General features: G+C 39.5%; 1 protein-coding gene across 5 annotated transcripts in view; it reads right to left on the bottom strand.

Annotated features, from left to right (window-relative positions):
- MPDZ (multiple PDZ domain crumbs cell polarity complex component) overlaps positions 1-26,747 on the bottom strand; it is a 146,855-nt gene that overhangs the window by 62,404 nt on the left and 57,704 nt on the right. For 3 of the 5 annotated variants that reach the window (XM_075826777.1, XM_075826793.1, XM_075826803.1), the window contains exons 16-27: positions 25,132-25,227; positions 24,559-24,747; positions 23,376-23,585; positions 21,837-21,953; positions 20,791-20,946; positions 19,237-19,575; positions 18,258-18,378; positions 10,451-10,649; positions 8,872-8,913; positions 3,240-3,344; positions 546-638; positions 245-422 (exon numbers count right to left, since the gene is read on the bottom strand). In XM_075826777.1, the coding sequence (XP_075682892.1) occupies positions 245-422; positions 546-638; positions 3,240-3,344; positions 8,872-8,913; positions 10,451-10,649; positions 18,258-18,378; positions 19,237-19,575; positions 20,791-20,946; positions 21,837-21,953; positions 23,376-23,585; positions 24,559-24,747; positions 25,132-25,227 (1,845 nt within the window). The remainder of the gene's footprint in view (positions 1-244; positions 423-545; positions 639-3,239; positions 3,345-8,871; positions 8,914-10,450; positions 10,650-18,257; positions 18,379-19,236; positions 19,576-20,790; positions 20,947-21,836; positions 21,954-23,375; positions 23,586-24,558; positions 24,748-25,131; positions 25,228-26,747) is intronic. The other 2 variants (XM_075826786.1, XM_075826811.1) reach the window with 1 other exon arrangement.

The following is a 26,747-nucleotide window of genomic DNA, read 5'->3' as shown; positions in this document are numbered from 1 at the left end:
AATAAGTGTATTATTTTAAGGGCTATGGTAGAAAGCTACTCTGAAAGCTTAGTACTAAAGTATAAAAAATTATCTGAATATATGTTGGTGTGCCAATACCTATATGGAATACTCAAACACTAGGCAAAATGTAGATTGCTACAATTCATTGTCAAACGTAATATTTCTGCAGCCAGGAAAACCCTACTCAAATCTTTAAAGAGTCTATACAACAGACTTAAATAAGTTGTATGCCCAATGGTACCTCCACAATCCTATCTCCAGTCTTCAGGGTTCCATTCTTCCCTGCCGGACTGTCCTCTAGAATATGTTTAATGAAGATTCCTCTCATTACTTCTCCATTGCTTAAACGGCTGCCCATGCCTCTGCCACCAACAATGCTGATCCCCAGTGACTTCCCAGGCTCTCTCCAAAGCTCTACCCTGGGGATAAAAATAAAAAACAGACATTTGCTCATGAATATTAAAGACATATACGGCACTGTGACACATCAAGCAAAGGTGTTCAAGGCATTAATTGAGAATAGAGGACATCCATGGTCATACCTTCTTGGAATATTCCAGTTGCTGAATGCAGCATTTTCCAGTTCACTTTCCTCACCTTCCCCTTCTTCACGCTCAGGCAGCTCTGGAGCATCACTAAAAATAGTGAAGAGATTAACTTTAACATTTTAAATAACATTTTACTGTAAAAAAATAAATTCAGTATTTCTAGAATCTTTTATTTATATAAAGCCAGTATATTCTGCAACACTGTAGACACTAACCGTCCCCCATGAGGTTAAAAATCTACGTTCCCTTTGTCAAGAATGCAGAGACTCACCACTTCTGGGTCTCGAAGTGTGGATGGTAACTGAGGTAGCTTGAGGAAACGCATGCAGCACAAGGAGAACAAACTCCATGCAGATGATGCCCTGATCAGATTTAAACCCACGGCCCCAGTACTGTTAATATTGCCAACAGCCACTGCGCCAACCGAAGGTAATGTAAAATGAATTTTAATGTTACTTTCTTTTTTTGACGTTCTCTACAATTCTAGGCTATTTGTTACCTATTCTGCTTCCACTAGCTCTCAACCAGTTCTGTTTACTAGAACCAGTGTAAGGGACCCATTAAAGAGAACCAGTTACGTAGAACATGACGTCCCATCTGCAGGCAGTATGTTATAGAGAAGGAGGAGCTGAGCAGATTCATCTACTGTATAGTTTTGTGCAAAAAGCTTCAAGGTACAAGTTATCCTAAATCTTTTCCAACAAAACTATATATCAATCTGCTCAGCTGCTCCTGCTCTATGGCATACTGCTTGCAGATCGGACTGCATGTATGATGTGACAGGTTCCCTTTGACGTAGATGTGCCCTGTGAAGAGGCATAAAAGTACTTACCCAACACAAGATCACATTGATAAACAGTAGATATTTTAGAAATGCCCTGAATTTCATTATTGCAATTTTGTTAGGTTCATTACACAGTATTAGGGTTGTCACGATACTAGAATTTGGACTGCGATACCGATACTTTGTGTAGTATTGCGATACTCGATACCAAAACGATACTTTGCCAACAATAATAAAAAAATAAAAAGTTCTTCCATTTTCTGACATGAGGCACGTGGCATCATGAGTTTTGAACCCCCATGTGCCTCACATTAATAGTAATTAACCCCATCATGTCCCTCAGTCATAATGGACAACATTGGGTTAATGTGTGAGGTACATGATGGGGTTAATTATTATTAATGTGAGGCACATGGAGGCTCAAAATTCATAACGCCTCGTGCCTCACATTAATAAGTGAAAGAAAGCAGTTTTTATTTTATAACGGCATGATCATCATAAATGACGCTATAAATTTGTTATTACGGTCGCGACGATACCGAATGTGTATAGTTTATGTATTAAGACTTATTTTAATGTTTATTGTAAAAAATGTGTGTATGTATTTTAAATGTAACATTACTCTATTTTTTTACTTTTTTATTTTTAAACTTTAATGTAGTGGCATATATCTATATACCAGTACACAGGCAGTTCTTAGGAAATACCTAAGTATGCACTAACAAGAAATATGGTAAGACAGTCCTGGGGTCCTTCAATAGACCCTGGGCTGTCTTCCCATATATGGTATGTTCTTCGATCGCATCACAGGGATTCCCTGTGAAACAATCCAAAGGGCATCCCCCTTCTCATTTACCCCTTGAATGCTGCGGTCAGCTTTGATCGCAGCATTCAAGGGAATAGTGGAAGAGATTAAAGGTTTCTCTGATCTCCGCCGTCGGAGCGGGGCTGCGGGTGTGTAATACAGCCATTGCCCCGCTCCTGACAATAAGTGTGTGCGCGCGGTTAGCCTGAGGATGTGGCTGGCGCTGCACTAATGAGCGGCGGCACAGGAACTGAAGACAGAATATGGGGGTGTTTTGCAGTGCGCCCACCATGTTCTGTCTTCAGTGTCGGCGCTCATTAGTGCAGCGCTGGTCGCATCACATCATGCTGACCGCGCGCGCACTTATGAGGATTCAGGAGCAGGGCAATAGCTGTATTACACAGCCGCTACCCTACTCTAACTACATGCATGTATTAGTATACTTAGCTGTGCGGCCGCACAGCTTAGTATCGAAATACATGAAATAATAGTATCGAACCGTTTGAGGGTGTACGGTATCATGCAACCCTATTACAAAGGTTAGATCATTTAAAGAGTAACTAAACTTTCAGAAAACTTCTGACATTTCATAATGACATGTCAGAAGTTTTGATCGGTGGCGGTCTGAGCAGTGAGACCCCCACCGGTTGCTAAAACGAAGCGACAGAAGCGTGTGAGCGAGGATCCACTTGGTTTCTGATTGGCTTTTCTCAGAAAGCCAAGAAATTGGTGTAAGGGCTCAATAGAAAGTCTATGACCCCGTACACCAATTGCTCGGCTTTCTGAGAAAAGCTGATCAGAAACGAAGAGGCTCAGCGCTCACCCGAGTTCTTCTGCGGCTTCGTTTTAGCGATCGTTGGGGGTCTCAGTGCTTGGAACCCCACCGATCAAAACTTCTGACAGGTCACTATGACCGGTCAGAAGTTTTTTGAAAGTTTAGTTACACTTTACGTAAAATCAATGGTAAATAGAGCAAATAAATATCCTTCAGATAATGGGAGACAGAGAACAACATGCACTCAATTTAGTATAATTTTTTATGTAAAACTATAAATGTGTGATATACACTTCAATTTGCTGGGTACAATGTAGTGCTTACCTATTGTTTTTTGTAGTAAATACATCTAGTGGCAAAGTTCCTTCACTCAGCTGCCCCATACTTGCCCGATATTCTTCCAAATTCTCATTTGGAACATATGTAATGCTATAAGAGAAATGTCCAGCAATTAATGCTTCCGAGTTATTCAGAGATGAGATGAAAATAACACAAACATACACTAGAGTATTAGTTTACAAGAATTCTAGAGAATTTGTTGGTCAATTAAGGAATTTACATGAGTATAAATAAATAGAGAGGACTATAGCCATAAAGCGAGCTCGTACATTCACTAACACAAGGTGATTATTAATAAAGAAAAAAAAAATAAGAGTAGTCACAATAGATTGAACTTCTAGCAATTTAAAGCTGAATCCACAAATTTACTTGAAAATAATAGTATGATTAGCACAAAGATTCAGAAAGGTCCTTTTAGGTTATTTATTGGTTACATTTTACTTATATAGAATAGATTCAACCGCAAAATGATAAAACTGCACTAAAACATAGTAATGCTAAGTTGCCACAATTTAACCATAATAGGATTTGAAAAGTTTTGAAAAGTATATTTTTACAATTACTAACGATTCAGCTCATCTCAGTCTCTCAGGGCTAAAAAAAAAAATATTCCATATAGAACTTGTTCCATCCTATAAAATTAATTTACATTTCAACCCCTGGGATCAAATGCTCCATACACAAGACACAATCTATAGGAAAGTAGAAAATCCAAAGAAGGTATAAAAACACAAATCATTTTATTAGCATTAATTATATACAATGTTAAATCCAAAAACTGCTAAAGATGTTTTGCATCTCCGCTAAGAGAAAAAAAATTGTCTTCCCTACAAAAACAGAAACATGAAAGGGTCTAAGTAATGGTCACGTAGCAAAAAGGAAAAAGACAATCAATTTTCACATATTATAAAAACATATAACATGAAAATAGACAAAATATATAAATATAAAAAAAACTTCATGACAGCAAATGCTTTCAACAGCAATCAGGTGTGATATATTTATTGTCTTTTATGCTTTTAGGAACCAAGTCTAAAAATGTACTATCTCTTTTTATGAAAATGGGCGTTTTGCATCTCTTTTGTTTTTTGATCTGATTATCTAGTTTCGGTGCAGGCAGACATTGCTAAATTGATTCCCTTTGATCAACCCTCCTAACAAAACTATATTGGTCTGATATAAAAATTATTTCCATTTGGTGGGTGATCACTACTATATCTTTTTGGTTATATAGTCATATAGCCGTATGTATAAGGCCCAACTGTTAGGTGATTTGCTCTAAACAAAGACAAGTCACCTGATGTCGACACAAAGCTAACAACGGACTAATAGAAATGAGATTATAGAAAGCCTTAAATCCATTATTGAAAGGCTTACAATGCTATCTGCAGTATGAGGCTCAGCATCAAATGCAAATGATCCATGTCCCAGAAAACATGTATAGGTCTTGCATAATGGGTTATAATTTCTAGATTATGCTGTTGTGTACATTTTGACAACTGCCTTCATAATGAGCGATTATATCTCTCAGCAAAAGATTGTTTTATGTGATTTACATGGAAAGGAATGAGTTACAAATTGTCAATAATACGTTCTCCCTAATAAAGACCTGAAGGGACAGAAGAATATACGTAATTTTCATTTGATTTCATATTATGCGCTAAATTGAATCAAGGGAGATAAAAATACCATGAAGCCCACCAGCACCTTAATCAGGCATCACAGCTGGTGGCTACCAACACAAGTGCTTTGGGAATTAGCCAATAAACATGACGATATCACAGCTAAAATGAATTTGATCCACTGCCTGGCACCTGGGTTTTTTGACTGACATCCAATGAGTAGGAGTCAGATAAACAACTCATGAATGCATGATCAAGATTTTGCTTTCAATACAAAATGTGTTGTCTATTGGAGGAGGGGAGAAATTCTATTTCTTCAGATTTTTGCTTAATAATAATAATAATAATAAACTCTGGCTAGTAATAAACTGTCATTTACTCCTTTTATTTTAATATAAATAGTTTTATGTTAAAACATGTTTTTATTAATTACATTTTTGCTATTAAGTACAATTCACTGACTACTTGGCTAATGTGTCTGGTCCATTGGCTGTAATGCACATTACTGTGGTCACTTTGTATCTAAGTGCATTTGGATTTCTCCAGCTTATACAGTAAATATAGTAATTGTTACGCAAGTCGAATCAGAGAACTGCAGCAATCCAGATAGGATAATGATCTCTGCCAAGATCCACAGGAGACCGGCTACATCACAAGCTACCTAAACCAAGACCAGTGATGACTAGGTCAAGGAACATTTGGATAAGTGCAACACTCATCCACAGGCTAGAATCATATTGGGCTCATTTCCGGGAACATAAAAAGGTTGTATGCTATAGCAGATGTAACCCACGGGCAAGAATGGCAGTGCTTCTAGGACAGAGCCTTTTTTCTAATCTCATACAACTTCCTTCAATAAGTAGTTTAATTTGTTGACCTAATAGTTAAAAAAAACAAAAAAAAAAAACGGATAATTTTTCTCTACTAAATTCAATTGGATATTAGGCTAAGCTCACACTTTCGTTGTATAATCAGTTACTCTGATCCGTTTTTAGATCAGAATAAAGCTTCTTTCACACTGCCGTTACTAGAGGTTTACATCGATACATTAAATGCAAAGCAATGGATACAAAAAAATTACCATTGAAATCAATGGAACCGTTTCTTTCCGTTTAACGTATCGATCCTCTCTTCCTCTGACGGAAGAGAGGTAAACTGATAGTAACGCCAGTGTGAACTTAACCTAAGGATAAAAACGTATCCGTTAAAAATCCCATTGAAAGCAATGGGGTTTTTAATTGCATTTGTTGTCATCCGTTTGTGTCCGTTATGTTAGTCACCCATTTGATGGAGATAAAAGAGTAGAGAACAAGACTTTTACTACGTTCAAAAAAACGAATGTGTAACGGATGGGTTATTTTTATCATTGGTGTCAATGTAAAAGGGATATAAAACGGATTGTAATCCGTTTGCATCCGATATTTTGATTTCAATGGGATTTTTAACTGAACAGAATAAGGATAAAAACGGATCAGAGTAATGGATTATACAACGCAAGTGTAAACTTAGCCTTAACTGAAAAACAGATATTGCTTCCATTGTCTACAGTCATCCATTGCCTCAAAAACGAAAATAAACTGTTTTGATTTCTTGTAATCTTAAAAAAATAAATATAAAAAGCACAGAATCCAACAAAACATAAATATATATAATATATAGGAGACGATCTTACAAAAATTAGCATTTAAAAAAAAAAATACATATTTAAATATAAAGTACATAACGCCCCACCAGGTTAACAATGTCCAAAGTGCCGAGTCAGAACTATTTACGAATACGGATATAAAATGCATTGTAACATAGTGGCCCCGATAAACGGTCTCTAATTTAACTAAGCCCAGATGCTAGAATTTATGTTTGCCTTTTCTTTTTTTTTTTTTGGGGTGAGGGGGTGTTGTAATTATTCACTCCTTTATATTGTTGTATGCTACAAAAGTATGCATCTGATTGCAATAAATGAAATGTACTGTATGCCTAAAATGCACATCTCCAACAAAATAAAAAGGAGATGTATATTATAGGCCTTTCGGGGGAAAACGCTTGTTTTTCAATGCAATCTATCAAACTGAACTAGAAAATAAAATCAGCAAAATAAGAAAAAACAAACATTCTACGGGGAGTTGGAGAAATTCATCCTCCTATTTTTCTTAATCAGAAAAGGGATTGACCCCTGAAGTGTGAACAAGAGAAACAGATCTGTTACCGATTTTGCTTAAGAAATATGGTCGAACAGGTCCATTAAACTAAAGTGAGGGCTAAGCTATGAAACATAACTTCACTGAAAACCTAAGGGTATGTTCACACTTAGAAAGTTCTGTAACTGATATCTGCTATGACTGAAATTTGTCCTTTAAATGTGAATGAGGTTTGTGGCCACATGTGAACATACCCTAAAAATTCAGGTGTTAGGCCCCATGCACACCGTAAAAACGCCCGTAATTACGGGCCCATAGACTTCTATTGGTCTAGGGTACCTTCCAGTTTGCTTACGGGAAGGTGCCCGGGCCGTTGAAAAATATAGAACATGTCCTATTTCAGGCCATAATTACGGCACGGGCAGCCCATAGAAGTCTATGGGGCTCCCGTAATTACAGGTGGCTACGTGTGTGCACCCGTAATTACGGGAGCGTCGCTAGGCGACGTCAGGGGATTTCAATGTTTGAATAAAGAGAAGCAGAGAAAATGGCGATCATGTGACCATTTTAAGGGGTTTGGACATGATTGTGACATTTTCAGCCCCCCTTTTTTTACGGGTCCGTAAATACGGGTGAATACAGATGACAACGGACCCGTATTTACGGCCAGTTTTTACGGGAGGGAAAAAAATACAGTCGTGTGCATGGGGCCTTAGTGTAGCTACTTCTGAAGTCCCAACCCCGACCACAAGGCTTCAAAAAACTGAGATACGGCGAGCTCTTTGGTAAGTCATCACACTGGACAGCTGCTTTAAATGTACCTGTGGTGGTTTCAAACAAATAAAAATGAAGGACATATCTTCTAGAAATTTAACAGCTTACAATTCAAAACGCCAAAAAAAAAAAATCACAAAATAACACCGCTAGGTTGCTTTTGTGATAACAATATAGCACACAATAGGAAATATATTCTGATCTTTTTAATAAAAAAAAAGCTAAATAAAGGAAACCAAAGGCTGGGTTCACACAGAGTTTTTTTGCAGGCAGAAAATCTGATCAGATTTTGCTCTTCCTGCACGCCGATTTTCGCTGCGTTTTTCACCCGCTGGGAAAAAAACGCTGCAAAATATCCTTTTTCTGCCTCCCATTGATGTCAATGGGAGGTTAGAGACGTAGACTCCCGAAGATAGGGCATTTAGCTTCTTTTTCCCGCGAGATGTTTTTTTCCGCTCGCGGGGTAAAAGCGCCTCTGCCTCCCATTGAAATCAATGGTAGGCATTTTCCGACGCGGCTTCCGCGTAAAAAAAACTCTGTGTGAACTAACCCTAAACCTTTCACATCCTTGTCTTTTTTCCAACCCAATCCACGTTTACCTCTCTCCAGCGGCGACTACTCGACAAGGAATGCAATCACTGCTTTCTTCAAGGAAAACAGTTCAAAGGAAAGAAAGGGTTAGGAGACAGAGAGAGAGAAATCTGACAAATGACCATGCAGAATACTAGAGAACTCACATAACCATGCAAACCGTGCATGCAAAAGAGAAAAGGCCGTGAGACTCGAAAATGATTAATAAAAGCATTACACAAGGGCATTTTGGTTTAGAAATGCACTTGTGTAATGCGCTGTTTATTACAACAACAAGAAGTGACACTTTTACAAAAAAAAAAAAAAGGGGGCAAAAAAAAGGGTTAAAACAAAGTTATAAAAGAACTATAAAAAAGACACAAAAGTTATTCATGGAAGATGTAACATGAATGAAAGTTGTCAGTTTCTTGATCACTCTGCAGAAATGGATATTAAGAAGGGTGAGGTGAAGAGACGAGTATAAGCCATGGCGAACTTTGGAATCACGATACTCACACATAAAATGGGGCCTGATCATCAGCAGGAGCGGGAGAAGATCTAGAATGGGAAGCATATAATGCAGCATCTTTTTACAATAGTGTTAACAAACGCCAAAGCCCTGCGCTGCGCGCGCGGAGCATACATGTGTAGTTACAAGTATGTGCCATTTTATTTGGTCGATTCCTTAGTTATATATTTATATCTATAAATCCCAGCTCTCTTTTAACAACACCTCCCCCAGAAAGCATCTGCTCATTCGGTGTGTCTGTAGCCGTGCTGATCAACAAGGATGAGGAAATGTTACCGCCATCCGTCTCTCTCCCTTGATCAGGAATTTATTCTTTAGGTGAGGGCAGGTGAATTCCATTTCAGACTGGTAATTATCTGACAGATGTTGGAAGCAGCTGCTGCGCTATGCAAAGCCCTGGCTCTTAGAACAGCGCAGATAGCGGAAGCTTCTGGCAAGGTGGATTGTGAAGTGGGACGACATGCATTCTGCGAGTGGCCGCACAGCTGCTTCTCTGTGCTAACAACGCAAACCCGCAACCCCAACCAGCTGTTTTAAAGCTTGTCAAACTGAAACCATTCCATCCTTTTAGAGGGAGAAAAAGAAAAAAAAAATCCAATATGTTCATCTTGGAAATTTCCCCAATCTTACTCTGTTCCGCACACGAGGTTACTGTAACATCTAAAGCGTGTTAAACTACAGTTTTGCAAGGATATTTTCATTTTCTAAATAGTTAAAAATGCCTCAGAACTAAGCAATATGCTAGGATAACTTGGAAGAATATAACAAATTCAGTCATGCACTTTGTCAAGCGTTTAACACGGCTGTAGAGATGTAGCAGTGTTGAATGTCAATGAACTCTTTGGGACTGCACTGTGAATAGCTTTACCCCCAGTCCTATGTGGAACCACGTTTTACAATGCAGAGGGTCAGAGGCCTAGATATAGAGGGTGGAGAAGTACACAGTTCCTGAGCCCAAAGGAAGACACTAGTATTATAAATGGCACATGGTTGAGGGGGTTCCCTATTTTCAAAACTGGTGAGGTAGGCATAAAAAAAAAACCACAATGGGGCAGATTTACGATTGTTATTACAGCAGAATTCCGGCATAAGTTGAGCCCTTTTTTGGCCCAAATCTATTATTTATTATTGATTTGCGCCAAAAAGAACAGATGTTCGCGCCTCACTAGACACTTAAAAAGGGGCGAGGCTTAAATGTGCCAACATGCGCCACAATTTGTAGAAATTTGGCGCATCTTCTGACTGCCTGGTCTAAGTTGACGCAGTTTAAAGGTTACGCAGCATTAGTTTATCTGCCTCACTAAATATCGCGCACTCCATTTTTGGCTGGAGCATTTTGCTTCGTAAATCACCCCCATAATACCTGTATATACACCATTTTAAAGATTGAATTACAACAACTGCCACCATTGAAACCTCTCTTAAATAAGGGGGATATCAAAATGATTTGCACCAAATAAATTCAGTGCTGCTACATATGGCAAACCAAGCTTTGTTACATCTATACACCAGAAATAATCAGCAACTAGTAAGGTGACAATAGGATACAAAGAACTTGAAGTTTACCTCAGATCAGGTCCCAGTAAGGAATGTCTTCGCAGCATAGCCCGTGCTTGGGCATTGGTTAGGTTAGCAGTGGATTCATTATTGATTTCCAATATGCAGTCTCCAACATGAATTCTACCGTCATGACTTATTGAGCCTCCATTAATAACACTGCGGACAATCATACCGGAGCCGTCTTTATTAGTACTTACTGTCATACCTAGCAGAGTCAATAAAAATACATTTTTAATAGTTTGACACAATCGCTTGCATAATAATATATGTTTTATCCCAGGTAAACCGAATGTATTATAAGAATAGGCCATCATAATAAAATGCCTAGACAACCCCTTTAATATCCTCAGTGGAGTGACTATGTAATGCCTCGCTACTCAACATTCAGCAAATATCTCTATTATTACACTACAGCATAAAAGATAAGCACAAGCTCTAGACTGTTCTATATGCCCCATTATTTATTAAGAAATTGTCATGTGTATCATTAGTAGCTTAACCCCTTAAGGATGCAGCCTATTTAGGCTTTCACAATGCAGCGTTTTTATTTTGGGTTTTTTCCTTACCGTTTACGTAGCCGAATGACATGCATGACTAATCATATTTTTCAATAGTACCGTTTTGGTGTACAAACAGATTATTGATTAACTGTTATTAATTAAAAAAATTTGAGGGGGGAATTAAAAAAAATTCAATTCTGCCCTTGCTTTTTGATTTTTTTTTTATGCCATTCACAGTGCGGTTTAAATAACGTGTAAAATTTTTATTGTTATGTGTTGCCTCTAATACAGAGTTTGGTTTCAGACCCCTTTGCTAAAGTATCGTTAGGCTTCAACCATTTTGAGAAGATTTTCCAACGGTTTCTAGAACATAGATGTTTGCATTGACAGCCACGATGTTGGTTAGTTTAGGACTGAAATGAAGTAAGGCCCAGTTCAGTCCATTTCCCCCAAAAATATTTAATGGGCGGGCAAGTCAAGTTCATGCACAGTAAATTCACCAACTATTTTTAGGCTACGATCACACACGGCATACGTTCAGGCTGAAAAATACGAGGCTGAAAACAGCCTCTGAAATCCAGGCATTTTTTTAGTTGATTTTTGCAAGTATATTTTGAGGCGTATTTTCACATGTTTTTGTGAAGTTCAAAAGCATATTTTTACGAGGCATTGTTTAATTCAGCAGTGTAAAATATGCTTAGTATGAACAACACGGCTTTTTGCCATTTAAATCAATTGGAAGTTGTTTGCAGGTTTATTTCAAGTGTGTTTAGAGCGTAGTACGAGCGTTTTACACCATGAATTATGCCTAAAAATATGAAGTGTGAACAAGGCCTTAGCGTCGGCTGTCTCGGTCAGTCCCCATGGACTTTGAATGGAGTGGCAGAGCAAATGAACCCCTTTAAAGTAATTCAGAAGAATAAATAAGGGCTGAACAGACATTCATATTTGGAGTTGTTGTACTAGTTGTCCAAGAACGGTCTGACAACTAGATTTAACCTAATCAGGCCCAATAAATACACTTGGATTGGACAATACACATCTATATTAACCCCTTAATGACCGCCGATACGCATTTTCACAGTGGTCAAAAAGGGGCCGTATTCTAGGCGGCCGCCGCCTTTTCACGGCGGCATAATCAAAGACCTGCACAGGTTTCCTGTGCAAGCTGGATCGGGTGCTCGGCTGTCTGATGACAGCCGGGCTCCTGCTCCAACGGTAGCGATCGAAGTTTACTTAGATCGCGACTGTGTAACCCCTCAGATGCCATCGTCATTAGAAACCGCTGCATCTCAGTAGTTTACAGAGAGTGGGCTCCCTATGTCCCCCATCGGTTGCCCGCAAATGCGACTGCGGGTCGCCGATGTCTTGCCGAGACAGCTGGGGGCCTAAAAAAGGCCACCAGGTCTGCCCTGGCTATATGCCTATTAGGTCATGCAGATGCATGACCGAATAGATTGCCTGTCGTTTTATACAGACAGGCAATAGTGCTTTGGTATACTAAGTATACCAAAGCATTATATAAGCGATCAAAAGATCACACAGTGAAGTCCCCTAGTGGGACCAATAAAATAATCTGAATTAAAAATTATTAACAAAAAGGTATACAGAAAAAAAATCAAACCAATTTTTTTCATAAAAAGTGGTTTTATTTAGTAAAAAAAAGAATAAAAAAAATAAAAAAACTTCACATCTATGGTGTCGCCGCAATTGTAATGACCCAAAAAAAGGGTATTTTTTTTTCCATTTCCCCTCCAAAAAATAATAAAGGTTAATCAATAAGTCCTATGAACCCTAAAATGGTAGCAACGAAGTCCCGCAAAAAACAAGCCCTCATATGGCATATGGCATCGACGGAAAAATAAAAAAAAAGTTATGGCTCTTGGAAAGCAGCAACGCAAAATAACATTATTTTAGTTGAAAAGTGTTTTTATTCTGCAAAAGTAGTAAAACATTAAAAAAAATATATACATATTTGGCATCACCGTAATCGTACCGACCCATAAAATAAAGGTAGCATGATATTTACACCGCATGGTGAATGGCATAAATTTAAAATGCATTTTGAATGTGATGATAGGAAAACTAAAAAAAGAAAATGGTTATTGAGACCCAGAATGCATGCAGGGGGAAGGGGTTAACTCTTTCAAGACCGAGCTCATTTTGACCTTCATGACCAGCCCCATTTTCTCAAATCTGACATGTGTCAATTTATGTGTTAATAACTCTGGAATGCTTTTGCCTATCCAAGCGATTCTGAGATTATTTTCTCGTGACATATTGTACTTTATGTTAGTGGAAAAATTTGGTCAATAAATTCATTGCTTATTTGTGAAAAACACCAAAATTTAGAGAAAATTTGCAAAAATTATGATTTTTCTCATTTTAAATGTATCTGCTTGTAAAACAGATAGTAATACCACACAAAATAGTTACTATTTTACATATTCCATATGTCTACTTTATATTTGCATTGTTTTTTGAACATTATTTTATTTTTCTAGGACGTTACAACATTTAGAACTTTAGCAGCAATTTCTCACATTTTAAAGAAAATTTCAAAAGGCTATTTTTACAGTGACCAGTTCAGTTCTGAAGTGGCTTTGAGTGCCTTATATACTAGATAGACCCCATAAATCACCCCATATTAAAAACTGCACCCCTCAAAGTATTCAAAACAGCATTCAGAAAGTTTCTTAACCCTTTACAAATTTTTTTTTTTTTGCTGAAATTAATTTGTAATACATTTTTTTCTGTAACGCAGTAGGTTTTACCCAAGAAATGCAACTCAATATTTATTGCCCAGATTCTGCAGTTTTTAGAAATATCCCACACGTGGCTCTAGTGTGATAATCGACTGAAACACCGGCCTCAGAAGCAAAGGAGCACCTAGTGGATTTTGGGGCCTCCTTTTTTTAGAATATATTTTAGGCACCATGTCAGGTTTGAATAGGTCTTGTGGTGCCAAAACAGTGGAAATCCCCCAAAAGTGAGACGGTTTTGGAAACTACACACCTCAAGGAATTTATCTAGGGGTATAGTTAGCATCTTGACCCCACAGGTCTTTTGCTATATTTATTGGAGTTTGTCTGTGAAAGTGAAAATCTACTTTTTTTTCTGAAAAAATATAAAAAAAAATAATATTTGCAAGGAATAAAGATTAAAAAGCACCCCAAAACTTGTAAAGCTACTTCTCCCGATTACGCCAATACCCCATATGTGGTACTAAACTGCTGTTTGGACCCACGGCAGAGCTCAGAAGGGAAGGAGCGCCATTTGGATTTTGAAGCGCAGATTTTGCTGGATTGTTTTTCAGTGCCATGTCGCGTTTGCAACGCCCTGGAGTAAGCAAAACAGTGGAATCCCCCCAAAACTGACCCCATTTTGATCAAGGAATTGTTCTAGGGGTATAGTTAACATTTTGACCCCATAGTTTTTTTGCTGAATTTAGTGGAATTAGGCCGTGAAAATGAAAATCTACTTTTTTCTGAAAAAACATAGAAATGTTTAATTTTTACAATGAATAAAGTAGAAAAATCACCCCAAAATTTGTAAAGCATTTTGTCCTGATTACAGCAATACTCCATATGTGGTTATAAACTGCTGTTTGGACCCACGGCAGGACTCAGGAGGGAAGGAACAATATTTGGCTTTTGGAGCTCAAATTTAGCTGGAATGGTTTTCGGGTGTCATGTCGCATATGCAAAGCACCTGAGATACCAAAACAGTGGAAATATCCCAAAAGTCCCTTTAGGGGACTGGAACGAGCGATCATTAGGTCGCTGGTACAATACACTGCAATACTAATGTATTGCTGTATAATGTAATTTTACAGGCTCCTGTAACAGCGCGATCGCTGTTCCTGTCCGTTAGTCCCGGGTGTCAGCTGTAATACACAGCGGACACCAGCAGAATATGGAGCGGGCACAGCACGTGAGCCCGCTCCATATATAACCCCTCGCACCACGACATGCTATTAAGTCGTGGTGCGCGAAGGCGTTAATGTGCAGCGTATGGTGCAAAGTGAAAATTACAATTTTCCACTGATATGCCATTTTAATGCACAATATATTGTGCCCAGTTTGGGCCACTGAAGACAAATACCTCATACAATGTTGAGCAGGTTCTCCCTGATATAAAATATCATATATGTGGACGTAAGCTGGTGCTTGGACACGCTGTGGGGCTCAGAAGGGAGGGAGCGCCATTTGGCTTTTGGAGCGCAGATTTTGCTTGGTAACTGTTCTGTTTGGGGTTTTGCTGGTATTTCAGTTTATGATGTGGGGGTATATGTAAACTGGGCAGAGTACATCAGGGCGCCCGATCTTATCTGCTTTTGGAACACTCTGCACATTTTGCATCGCCATATTCTGAGAACCAGAACCTTTTTATTTTTTCTCCAACAGAGCTGTGTGTGGGCTTATTTGTTGCGGGACAATCTGTACTTTTCATTAGTACCATATTAGGGTACATGTGATTTTTTTTTATCACTTTTTATTACATTTTTTTGGAAGCAAAGTGACAAAGAAACATATTCTGACAATGTTTTTTGTATTTTTTTTTTACAGTGTTCACCGTGCGGTATAAGTGACATTTTACTTTATTCTGCGGGTCGGTACGATTACGGCGATACCATATGTATATAGGTTTTTTTATGTTTTGTGGCGATTGCGCAATAAAATCACTTTTCGATAAAATTATTTATTTTTTGTGTCACCATATTCTGAGAGTCATCATTTTTTATTTTTCCGTCAAAAAAGCGGTGTAAGGGCTTGTTTTTTGCGGGACGGGTTGTAGTTTTTATTGGTATTATTTTGGGGTACATGCGACTTTTTGATCACTTTTTAATCTATATTTTGGGAGGGTTGATGACCAAAAAAATTGTGATTCTGAATTATTTTTTTGCGGTGTTCACCGTGCGGGAAAAATAATATTATAGTTTTATAGTTTGGGTCGTTATGAACGCGGTGATACCAAATATGTGTACTTTTTTTTAACATTTTCATTTTTTTCCTATAATAAAAGACTTATTATAGGAAAAATAGCATTTTTTGTTTTTGTAACTTTTATAACTTGTTTTTACACTTTTATAAAACTTTTTTATTACTTTTATTTTTTACTTGAAGCCTGGCAGCACTGATCGCTGCTATAATACATTACACTACCTACTAGGTAGTGTAACGTATTATAAACTGTCAGTGTGACGCTGAGAGTCACACTGACAGGAAGCTTATGAGGACCGGCATCCGGCTGGTTCTCATAGGCTGCTGTGCATGGCAGACCCGGGGGCCGTTATATGGCCCCCGGTTCTGCCTTATAAGCGACTGCAGCACCAGCAATCGGTCCCCGGGAAAGTTTGTTGTAGCAACAAACTTTCCAGTTTGTTATAGCAACAAACTTTCCAGTTCGTTGCTACAACACACTTTCCCTGCGATCACATGACCGGGACCTGAACTAATCAGGTCCCGATCATATCTCCGGGACCAGAGGCAGGTGATAACAGCGCGATCCGGGTGTCAGCGCTACTCTGAGACACCCGGATCGTGCTTTTAACACCCACCGTGAATTCACATCGGCGCTGCACAGAGCCCAGCAAGCGCCGACGTGAATATACAGTGGGCGGTCGGGAAGCGGTTAAACATTAAAGGACATTTCCCCATAAAACTGTTTTAAGAATTAAATGATAATCATATGGAAATTTACCTTCTTCATGGAAAGGATGTATTTACACAAGACATTTTTTTGTTGCGTTTTTGGCTTTAGTTTTGTTGTCTTTTTGTTTGTTTTTTTTAAATGCAGAAGTTCAGCTGAAATTATTTAATTTGCAGGAAAAAAAAATGAAACGGAAATGTCTCATGTAAATAGACTCTTATTCTTGGTTTAGCCTTAATACATGTGAAGGCATTAAACGTTAGGAAAATGAGATACTACTCTGAACAATGATTATTAACACGCTTAAAGCTACAAATAGATACAGTGTAACATCAGGCTAAAGTCTTTGATCTACCACGTGCTCTGGGCAATTGGACATTGTTCAACAGAAATCACTCCATGTGAATAGACAGTTCTAGGATGCTCAGAAACAGGGACTTTCCTTGAGGCCTGCCTTGTTGCTTGCGGTGTCTTTATTTAAAAGAATTATGGTTTTACAGGAATCCAGATAAAATAATTCAAACACTTTCTTCATTTATGTTCTGATTTATTCATCAGCAACATATATACATATATATATATATTTATTGTCTTACAAAAATATATCTGCTTTATATGTCACAGGGTCGGTGGGACACCGTTTAATAACCCCCATAGGGACTGTAATGACTGCGGTTAGCGATGGTCACACAGTATTTTGGTACCCATGTAGAAAAGAAAGATAAAATAATCTTAAAGGTTATGTAAACCTTTGTAGTCTTTTTTTCTTTTAATCTATGTGTTATGTGTTTTTAAACATTTTTCAAATGGACATTAAAAATTAGGCTTCGTTCACATCTGTGTCAGGACTCATTTCATGGGTTTCGTCAGAGCTTTCAGTTTGTTTCAGTCAGGGTTCCGTTCATGGGTTCCCCTGATGGAAAACTCAGACGGAACCCCTGAGCGGGAGCCCTGACGCAGATGTGAACGAAGTCTAAAATCTACTTTTTGAGATGCTGCTTGTATGTATGCACTATACAAAGAAGCTGCATAGCACCATTGCAAAGCGAATCCCTCAGTCTGCTGGACCAACGGCTCAGCTGACAGCGGCTTCTGTGTGTCTCTAACACACATGATAACCCTAATACCTATCGCATCAAGTTAATGAACTTAAACGTGATGGGTATTCGGGTTATTCTATGTGCTCAGATGTGATAGGTATTAGGGTTATCCTGTGTGTTAGGCTTCGTTCACATCAGCGTCAGAATTCCGTTCATGGGTCCTGTCGGACCTTTCCATCAGGGGAACCCATGTACAGAAACCAAACAAACAAACGGACACCATAGCTTTCTGTTTGCATTGCCATTGATTTCAATGGCAACGCATCCATTGCAAATGGTTTCTGTTTGTCACCGTTCTGTAAGGTTTCCGTTGTTTTGACGGAATCAATAGCGCACTCGACTACCCATGAACGGAACCCCGACGCAGATGTCAACGAAGCCATAGAGGAGCCGCTGTCAGCATAGAAAAGTAAACCCCCCCCCCCCCCCCAAGATATTTTCCTACAAAGCTATACAATTCATCTGCTCAGGTCATCTTCCTCTAACATGCTGCCCTAAGATACATGTTCAACTAAACCGGTTCCCTTTATGGGAGGGGGGGGGGGGGGGGACAGGACTCACCAAGGCTGCAGATTCCTCTGGTTACAGTAATTGTTTTTTCAAACACGCTTTTAATTAAAGCCTTAGTGTTACAATCTCCGCTTGCTTCAATGCACGGTCTTCCAGATGAATGTCTATCAGCCTATTGTGGAAAGACACTGCTTTGTTATATATGACAATACATCTTTTAAAAATGAATGGCGGTATCACTAATACATGAAAAAAATAGAAATTTACAAATTTAAAAAACACACCCTAAAAACAAAGTTGTTAAAGTTATGTTCACACTGCATGCTGCGCTATTCTTTTCGTCAAAACGAAGTGGCTCCAAATGCAACTTTGAATTAAGGGGTTGTGTGAGATTAGAAAAAGGAATAGCTTCACTCTTGCCAACAGGATGTGCCTGATATCGCAGCCTCACCCCGCCCCCCCCCCGACTATCTTTTTCTTCTAATCTCATAAAACCGTCTAACTTAACCCTCATTCCATACTTTACTGTTATAGTTATGGATAGTGTTATAGTTATGGATACAGGTGGATCATCAGATGTACATATAGTGTAGTTCGTTGAGAAAAAAAATCATTGGTCTACTGATTTCAAAAATACTTGAGAGGCATAGTCCAATTTGCCTCAAAAAAATTATTTTCCGATCCTTACAGTTCCCTGGATGGACATTCTACCTTCTTAATATCTGTACAGCTTTGTTCACATCTGCGTTGCGGCTTCTATTCATAATAGAAACAAGGATGCAGACTGTATCAGGCATATGAAAAACACCATCGGCGCCCAACGGACCCCTTTGACTTATACTGAGGTCAGACTGGTTCAGTGATGGAGTCAGTCATTTTGACAAAAAAAATTGCTCTGTATGCAGCACTATTTTTCCCTCTCAAATATGATGGAAACTGCGACGGAAGCTCGGATGCAGATGTAACCAAAGCCTGATCTTCTATGTTCTGTTACTGTAGAAAAAGAAAGCAACTTGATTTAGAGTGTTACCTTTAAAAGAGTGTCAGAAAGATCTGCAGGGGTTTCAGTTTCATGCGTCTTTAAGTGTACCCATGAACCAGATGATGTGCCTTCAAGTTGCTTTTCAAGACCACCGTCTCCTGAAAGCTCCTTAAACTCACAAGAAGGACCACTATTCATTCCAGCTCCTTTGGCATCTTCTGTTGGGCCAATATTAATATTATACAAATCCTTGGCAGGCAACTTAATATCCAGTACTGATGTTGAGGTAGCCCAAAGTTCAGACGTTGGAAGGGATTTTTGAAAATATAGCTTTCCAGTTTGGACTTGGGATGCTGAATGAAAGCTGTCATCTTCCTTAGAGAAATCCTAATTAAAGACATATTACTGCAGAAGTTAAAGGCTATGGAAACCTTTTAGATGGAAAAAATTATTTTTACTTATGTTAGTGGTTACCTGGCGTTAAATAGGTAATGCTAAGTTTCAGGCTACAGTCTTTATTCCTTCATTGATTTTCAAATCCTGATATACAGTTTGCAACCTGCTCCTAGTTTAAGAATTTTCTTGTGTGCGTGTCCCTCCCAGTAATACAATCCGGATAGGTCTACTTTGAACCCAGGATGCTGCTGTCTTCACTAGCTCGCATATACTAGCACAGCTTCATCCCTGTACTGCTTTCTCCATGAGACTTCTCTTCTCCCCTACGCTGATGCTGAGAAGTGTGTAATCACTATCTGCTTTCCCCTGCAGATTCTGCCTGTGATCTTTCCTTCCTATCAACACTAATATAGTACAGTCTGTTATATTTTCCCCATCTGCACATTCTTTTGTCTGCCTCCCCCCTGTCAACAGCCTGTGTCAGCTTACCCCCCTCCCCCCCCACCTTGCTCTGCTGTGTACAACCTGCTCCCCTCCCCTCCTTGCTGGTATCTCGAACACTGAGAGAAGGGAGGGGGAAATCACAGAGAGCAGATTACCTCAGCCCCAGTTGGATCTATGTCCGAAGCAGCACAGCCAAGTTATGTATAGGAGTTGCACAGACAGTTGCTTAATTTTGCATTTAGTAAGAAAAAGCAACAATAAAACCAATTCAGTAAAAATGTGACCATAGCTTTTAAGATACACCCAAGGCCACGTGCACACTTGCATCTGGAGAGAACCTCTCTCTCTTTCGTTTACTCATGGGGTTTAATACATTATATGTTATTTCACTAGGATACACCATCACTAGCTGATTGGTGGTGTCTAACTACTGGGACATACACCAGTCATGAGTACGCAGGGCCCAAGCTGGTAGCGGTGCTGTGCAGAGAACGGGTATATAGTCCTATTCCTGTAATATGTTTGGTAAGAATCCAAAGGGGCTCTACGTTACAAACTACCCACAATTACATTTTCTGCGTTGTCAGTCTTAAAGGTTAATTTTCCAATTTTTTACGAAAGAAGCATCAGAAACAGATTGGAAACAGATTGCAAGCCATTATTACCTCGTTTCCATTCACCTTTTTGCACATTGATAAAGTATGTTGAGGTCAGCTACTAGCAGTGTCTATGTATATGCACACTTTGTAAAAATGTTCTTACCTGCAAAGAACTATCAGTTAAGGAATTAAGGTGTTCATCATTACAGGCACTGCCATGCAGGGCTAATATAGAAGCCTGAAGTGAGCTGTCATCATCAGGAGGAAAGTCAGATTCTGTACAACAGTCTCCTGTCTGGTCAGCATCGTTGGTCTCCACCTGCAACGTCATAAACTCAAAATAACTTAAAGGAATACAGAGCAATTTGTTTTTCAGCATCTGATGAAAAAATATCCAACTCTTTTACATACGATATTTATTACAAACCCTAACAGAGCTTTCTCAATGAATACATTCGCCCCCATTAATGGGCTAACCACAAGATTCTTCTTGTCCACTCAGCAGCTTATTTGTTGCTCTGTTTGATAACCATTTATTAGGCATGACTGCACTCAATAATACACCTTTATTAGGGTATCTGATTTCTGTCTAAGCGAAAGGGTCACTTTGAGAGCTACCTGCCTGGAATTTTGTTGAGAGAGGAAGGAAGGGTGAGAACATTAGGAATGAAGAGGCTGTGGTGCAATAGCTCTGAGGAAAACATGCCCAAATGTTGTCGTGCGGCAGAGTAGCTGAGGTTCAGTGGAGCGAACCTGAACATTATATGATATTGTACTGCATGACTGTACCAATGTATAGTAACTTATTTTTAGACTGTACATCCACCAAGTAGCCCACCAGCTTATTGTATGATCTTCACTTCAAACTATACTGTTATTTCAACTTTCTATACTTTTTTTTGTGAATAATTTCCATTAACCTATAAAATCTGCTAATGCCAAATATGCAGAATTATCTAAAATATAATGTAGACATATTCCACAAGTAGAAGATAAGATTCCAAATGTAATTTTGCAATGGATATAAAAAGAAAGTAGGCTTTGGTTTATATCCAATGCTCAGAATTTAATGTCATATATCAACATATATAAATTCTATGGTAACTTTAGCTATGCAATGATACAAAGATAATCCCTACACTTCGCTTGCTGGTCTTCCTAAAAAAAAATAACCATATTTTAATGTTTAATAAGGTTCCTGGCACTAACCAACGCTAGTTCAGCATGGAAAAGAGGAGCATCACTGGAACCTTCCTCATCATATGAGTGTGCAGTGTAGAAAGCAGAGTCATCCTTAGCAGAAATATAACCTTCTTCTGGGGACATCTGTAGAACAAGGAGGTCACCATGAAAGGAAAAGACAGCAAGTAGAAAGTTGAGCAAGTTACTAAAGCAACACTTAAAGAGGCTCTGTCACCAGATTGTGCAACCCCTATCTGCTATTGCAGCAGATAGGCGCTGCAATGTAGATTACAGTAACGTTTTTCTTTTTAAAAAACGAGCATTTTTGGCCAAGTTATGACCATTTTCGTATTTATGCAAATGAGGCCTGCAAAAGTACAACTGGGCGTGTTGAAAAGTAAAAGTACAACTGGGCGTGTATTATGTGCGTACATCGGGGCGTTTTTAATACTTTCACTAGCTGGGCTTTCTGAAGAGAAGTATCATCCACTTCTCTTCAGAACGCCCAGCTTCTGGCAGTGCAGATCTGTGATGTCACTCACAGGTCCTGCATCGTGTCGGCACCAGAGGCTACAGTTGATTCTGCAGCAGCATCAGCGTTTGCAGGTAAGTAGCTACATAGACTTACCTGCAAACGCCGATGCTGCTGCAGAATCATCTGTAGCCTCTGGTGCCGACACGATGCAGGACCTGTGAGTGACATCACAGATCTGCACTGCCAGAAGCTGGGCGTTGTGAAGAGAAGTGGATGATACTTCTCGTCAGAACGCCCAGCTAGTAAAAGTAGTAAAAACGCCCCGATGTACGCACATAATACACGCCCACTTGGACTTTTACTTTTCAACACGCCCAGTTGTACTTTTGCAAGCCTCATTTGCATAAATACAAAAATGGTCATAACTTGGACAAAAATGCTCGTTTTTTAAAAATAAAAACGTTACTGTAATCTACATTGCAGCGCCTATCTGCTGCAATAGCAGATAGGGGTTGCAAAATCTGGTGACAGAGCCTCTTTAAACTCAAAGTTATCAATCTGGAGGGGAAAGTCACCGAAATCCTTTCTTTAGTTTTGTTTTTAAATCAAATGACTCGATACGGCTTCATATATTACAGTAATACTAACCATATACAGTCAAATTAATGCTGGAAAATGGACGTGTTTAGTACCAACAATATATTGCTGGACCAGTTGTATAGACTGGTAAATCATTTCACATGAATTAGAATATTACATTCTGATTATGGCATATACAATTTCATGAAAACAGGAAATGCTCTCCCTGCTGGTTAGTGGGTAGAGGGTGCATTTTCTGTACAGGCTTCAAGGCAGTACATGGCAACAACGCCCGAGAGTCATAGCCCAGATCATGGATCGCCTAAGTCAAAGGATGCAGCAGAGGGGCATCTCTGGAGAGGTGGCAAGCATGTAGGTTAAACTTACAAAATATATACTGTGCCATACCTACAAGCAAAGGTTCAATTTTAATTTATAGTTTAAACTTGCGCAAATTAAAAACACCTTGACATAGCGGACGTATTAAATACAGAACACGGAAATATTCTTACTGGCAGAGGCTTGGCAACTCCAATGTTAACTGTTCCTATTGGTGCACCTTTAAGTGCCTGAACAGCCTCCTCTAAACTGGCATGTTCCAAATTCATGTCATTGACAAACATCAGGCGATCACCAGGCAAAAGTCGGCCATCTTGTTCTGCAACTCCTCCGGGCACTAAAGACCGGATTACTATCACTGTGCTTGCTGGGTCAATTGGATCCTAAATGAAAAGTTTAAAACCAAACATTATTTTACTTTATTTATATGCATACTTTGTTGCTATTCAATGGTAAAATAACATAAATTACATGTAAAAGATACAATGTTTTATGAACAAAGGGTTGAAATGTACAAAGTAAAATTCTATCAAACAGGGAGAATATAAAAACAGTCATCAAAACTATGTTTTTCACGAACAGTCTATCAGGGGACATGAATTTTGATATTTTGTTATATTTATTTTGTTTAAACGCAAAGAATCCATGTAATATATCCTAATAACATATATCATTATTAAATACGGCAGAAAACATAAAGGGTAGGTACAGTTTCAGAATCTTTTTTCATGCAGGCAATTCTTTAACTTGATTAAACTTGCCATATACTTCATGCTCGTTTTATGCACCATGATTCGGATGGCGATTCTTCCTGCTCACCTTGCTGCAGTTTGTGTAAGGAATGAACAGCATGGTGGGGGATCTCCAACTTGGGACCTTCCTATTCTAAGTCACTGCAAAGATCATCTCTCACCCTGGAGGTTCTATGGATTTCATTGTGTAATGTTCACTACTACATTTGTCTTGTAGCAATATGTGGGTGTCCACAGCAGTTATCATCAAGGGTTACAGGCAGCATACTGTCCCCTTGCGATCAACTTGCTGGACAACCCCTTGCTCCTACTGACAATAGATTATGTAGGAAAAGCCTTCATGAACATGAAAATTCTGAAGGCAGACCATGTGCTTTGTGAAGTTTACAAATACTTTAGAAGGGAGAGCAGGCCGGCCGTAACTAAACACCGGTGCACAGAGCATAAATGAAATCTGTGGCAGGTTTACTTCTGTCTAATTATACATTTCATTTAAACTTCAAGTTACTGATCAAACAGTTCTGCACTAGGACAGAGAAATATTAAAATCCCAGGCAAACTATGAATCATGAACAGGGTATGGAATCTGATACAAAGACCATACCTGATAGTCTAATATACTGAAACCAAGTCCGAGGCTTCCTTTCTCTAGTTCAATGTTCTGAATTTCAGTCTCCCACATTGCCAAGGGAGACCCTTGTGTATCTTCAATGCTTGGACTTTCGTCCCCTTCTGCCATAATCAAGTCATCAGTTTCCGAAGAGCCAACAGCACCACCGAAGTCAATATGAAGCTAAAATCACAAGACTTACATTTCAAGCAATGCAGCTTTTTCTAAACATTATGAAGTATTAGTTTATAATGTTAGTACACTACAAATAGAACGTCAAATTTGTCATCCTTCCAAAAAATTGCAAAATTGAGTGGGTCGGGAACCATACTGCTTTTTATACTCCATGTTATTTTTTGTTCGTAAGATGGTGGGTAATGATGGCACCATGAATCTTTTTATACCCTGGTTGCATATACCTTGTACCTAACACAAGCTAGTACAGCTTATTCTTTCATTTCTGAAAATATTTTGTGCCAGTTATTTATTCTCAAAGTCGGATAAATTCTGTACTATGGAACATTAGATCAAATACCTGTAGGTGGTGCTCTTATCACAATACATTACCTGTGATTCTTTACTACATATTAGGCCAGGAATTAAAGGATCATCATCTTGTATTTTCCAGAGTGTGGATAACTGGGTATTAGAAGACTCGTCCTCCTGTAATGTGCAACATAAGTGAAAAGTGAATGCACAAACACATTTTTTATCACATTAAAAGGGGTTTTCCGATGCGAATTGAATTTTTTTTAAAAAGGCCTGGGCACACTAAATATCTTCCAATAAGCCCCCCTTCCCAATACCACCTTCTTGTTTCTGATGTTTTCCTCACGATTCCCATCTTTGCAAATTTTTCCGTTTGTTTACATCCAGGAGTTCCAGTCCACGTTAGTTTCCGGTCCCGCCAAGGCTACATTTACCACAATGCATAGAGCTGGTATTTCAGCCAGCTCCAGAGCCATTTAGCACACCTCCTCTGTTCTCGGAAAGACCGCACATTGGTTCTCTGTTGGTCGCTGGGAATGGCGCAGGTGCAGTGTAGTCAAGAGGGCGTGTGACGAAAGAATACTCACGCAGGCGCAGTGTAGTCAGGAGGGCGTGTGACAAAAGAATACTCGCGCAGGTGCAGTGTAGTCAGGAGGGCGTGTGACAAAAGAATACTCACGCAGGCGCAGTGTAGTCAAGAGGGCGTGTGACGAAAGAATACTCACGCAGGCGCAGTGTAGTCAGGAGGGCGTGTGACGAAAGAATACTCACGCAGGCGCAGTGTAGTCAAGAGGGCGTGTGACGAAAGAATACTCACGCAGGCGCAGTGTAGTCAGGAGGGCGTGTGACAAAAGAATACTCGCGCAGGTGCAGTGTAGTCAGGAGGGCGTGTGACAAAAGAATACTCACGCAGGCGCAGTGTAGTCAAGAGGGCGTGTGACGAAAGAATACTCACGCAGGCACAGTGTAGTCAGGAGGGCGTGTGACGAAAGAATACTCACGCAGGCGCAGTGTAGTCAAGAGGGCGTGTGACGAAAGAATACTCACGCAGGCGCAGTGTAGTCAGGAGGGCGTGTGACAAAAGAATACTCGCGCAGGTGCAGTGTAGTCAGGAGGGCGTGTGACAAAAGATTACTCGCGCAGGTGCAGTGTAGTCAGGAGGGCGTGTGACAAAAGAATACTCGCGCAGGTGCAGCGTAGTCAGGAGGGCGTGTAACAAAAGAATACTCCCACAGGCGCAGTGTAGTCAGGAGGGCGTGTGACAAAATACTCACGCAGGCGCAGCGTAGTCAGGAGGGCGTGTGACAAAAGAATACTCCCACAGGCGCAGTGTAGTCAGGAGGGCGTGTGACAAAATACTCACGCAGGCGCAGTGTAGTCAGGAGGGCGTGTGACAAAAGAATACTCCCACAGGCGCAGTGTAGTCAGGAGGGCGTGTGACAAAGAATATTCACGCAGGCGCAGTGTAGTCAGGAGGGTGTGTGACAAAAGAATACTCACGCAGGCGCAGACATGGCAGGAGAGGTGACAGGTTCTCTTTAAGGGAATTCCACACGAATTTGAAAAAGAGGAGTGCTCACACTTATATGTACTCCATTAAAATTGCGCAGGTGGCAATTGGTAGGCAGAATGCATAGAGCCTGAATCCACATCCATGCAAGCACCTGTATGAATAAACCTGCTTACATAGGAAT

The sequence above is a fragment of the Rhinoderma darwinii genome, chromosome 1, assembly GCF_050947455.1.
Source record: "Rhinoderma darwinii isolate aRhiDar2 chromosome 1, aRhiDar2.hap1, whole genome shotgun sequence".
Classification (NCBI taxonomy): Eukaryota; Metazoa; Chordata; class Amphibia; order Anura; family Rhinodermatidae; genus Rhinoderma; species Rhinoderma darwinii.
The sequence above is the reverse complement of the archived record's forward strand: the minus strand, read 5'-3'. Positions and strand labels throughout refer to the sequence as shown.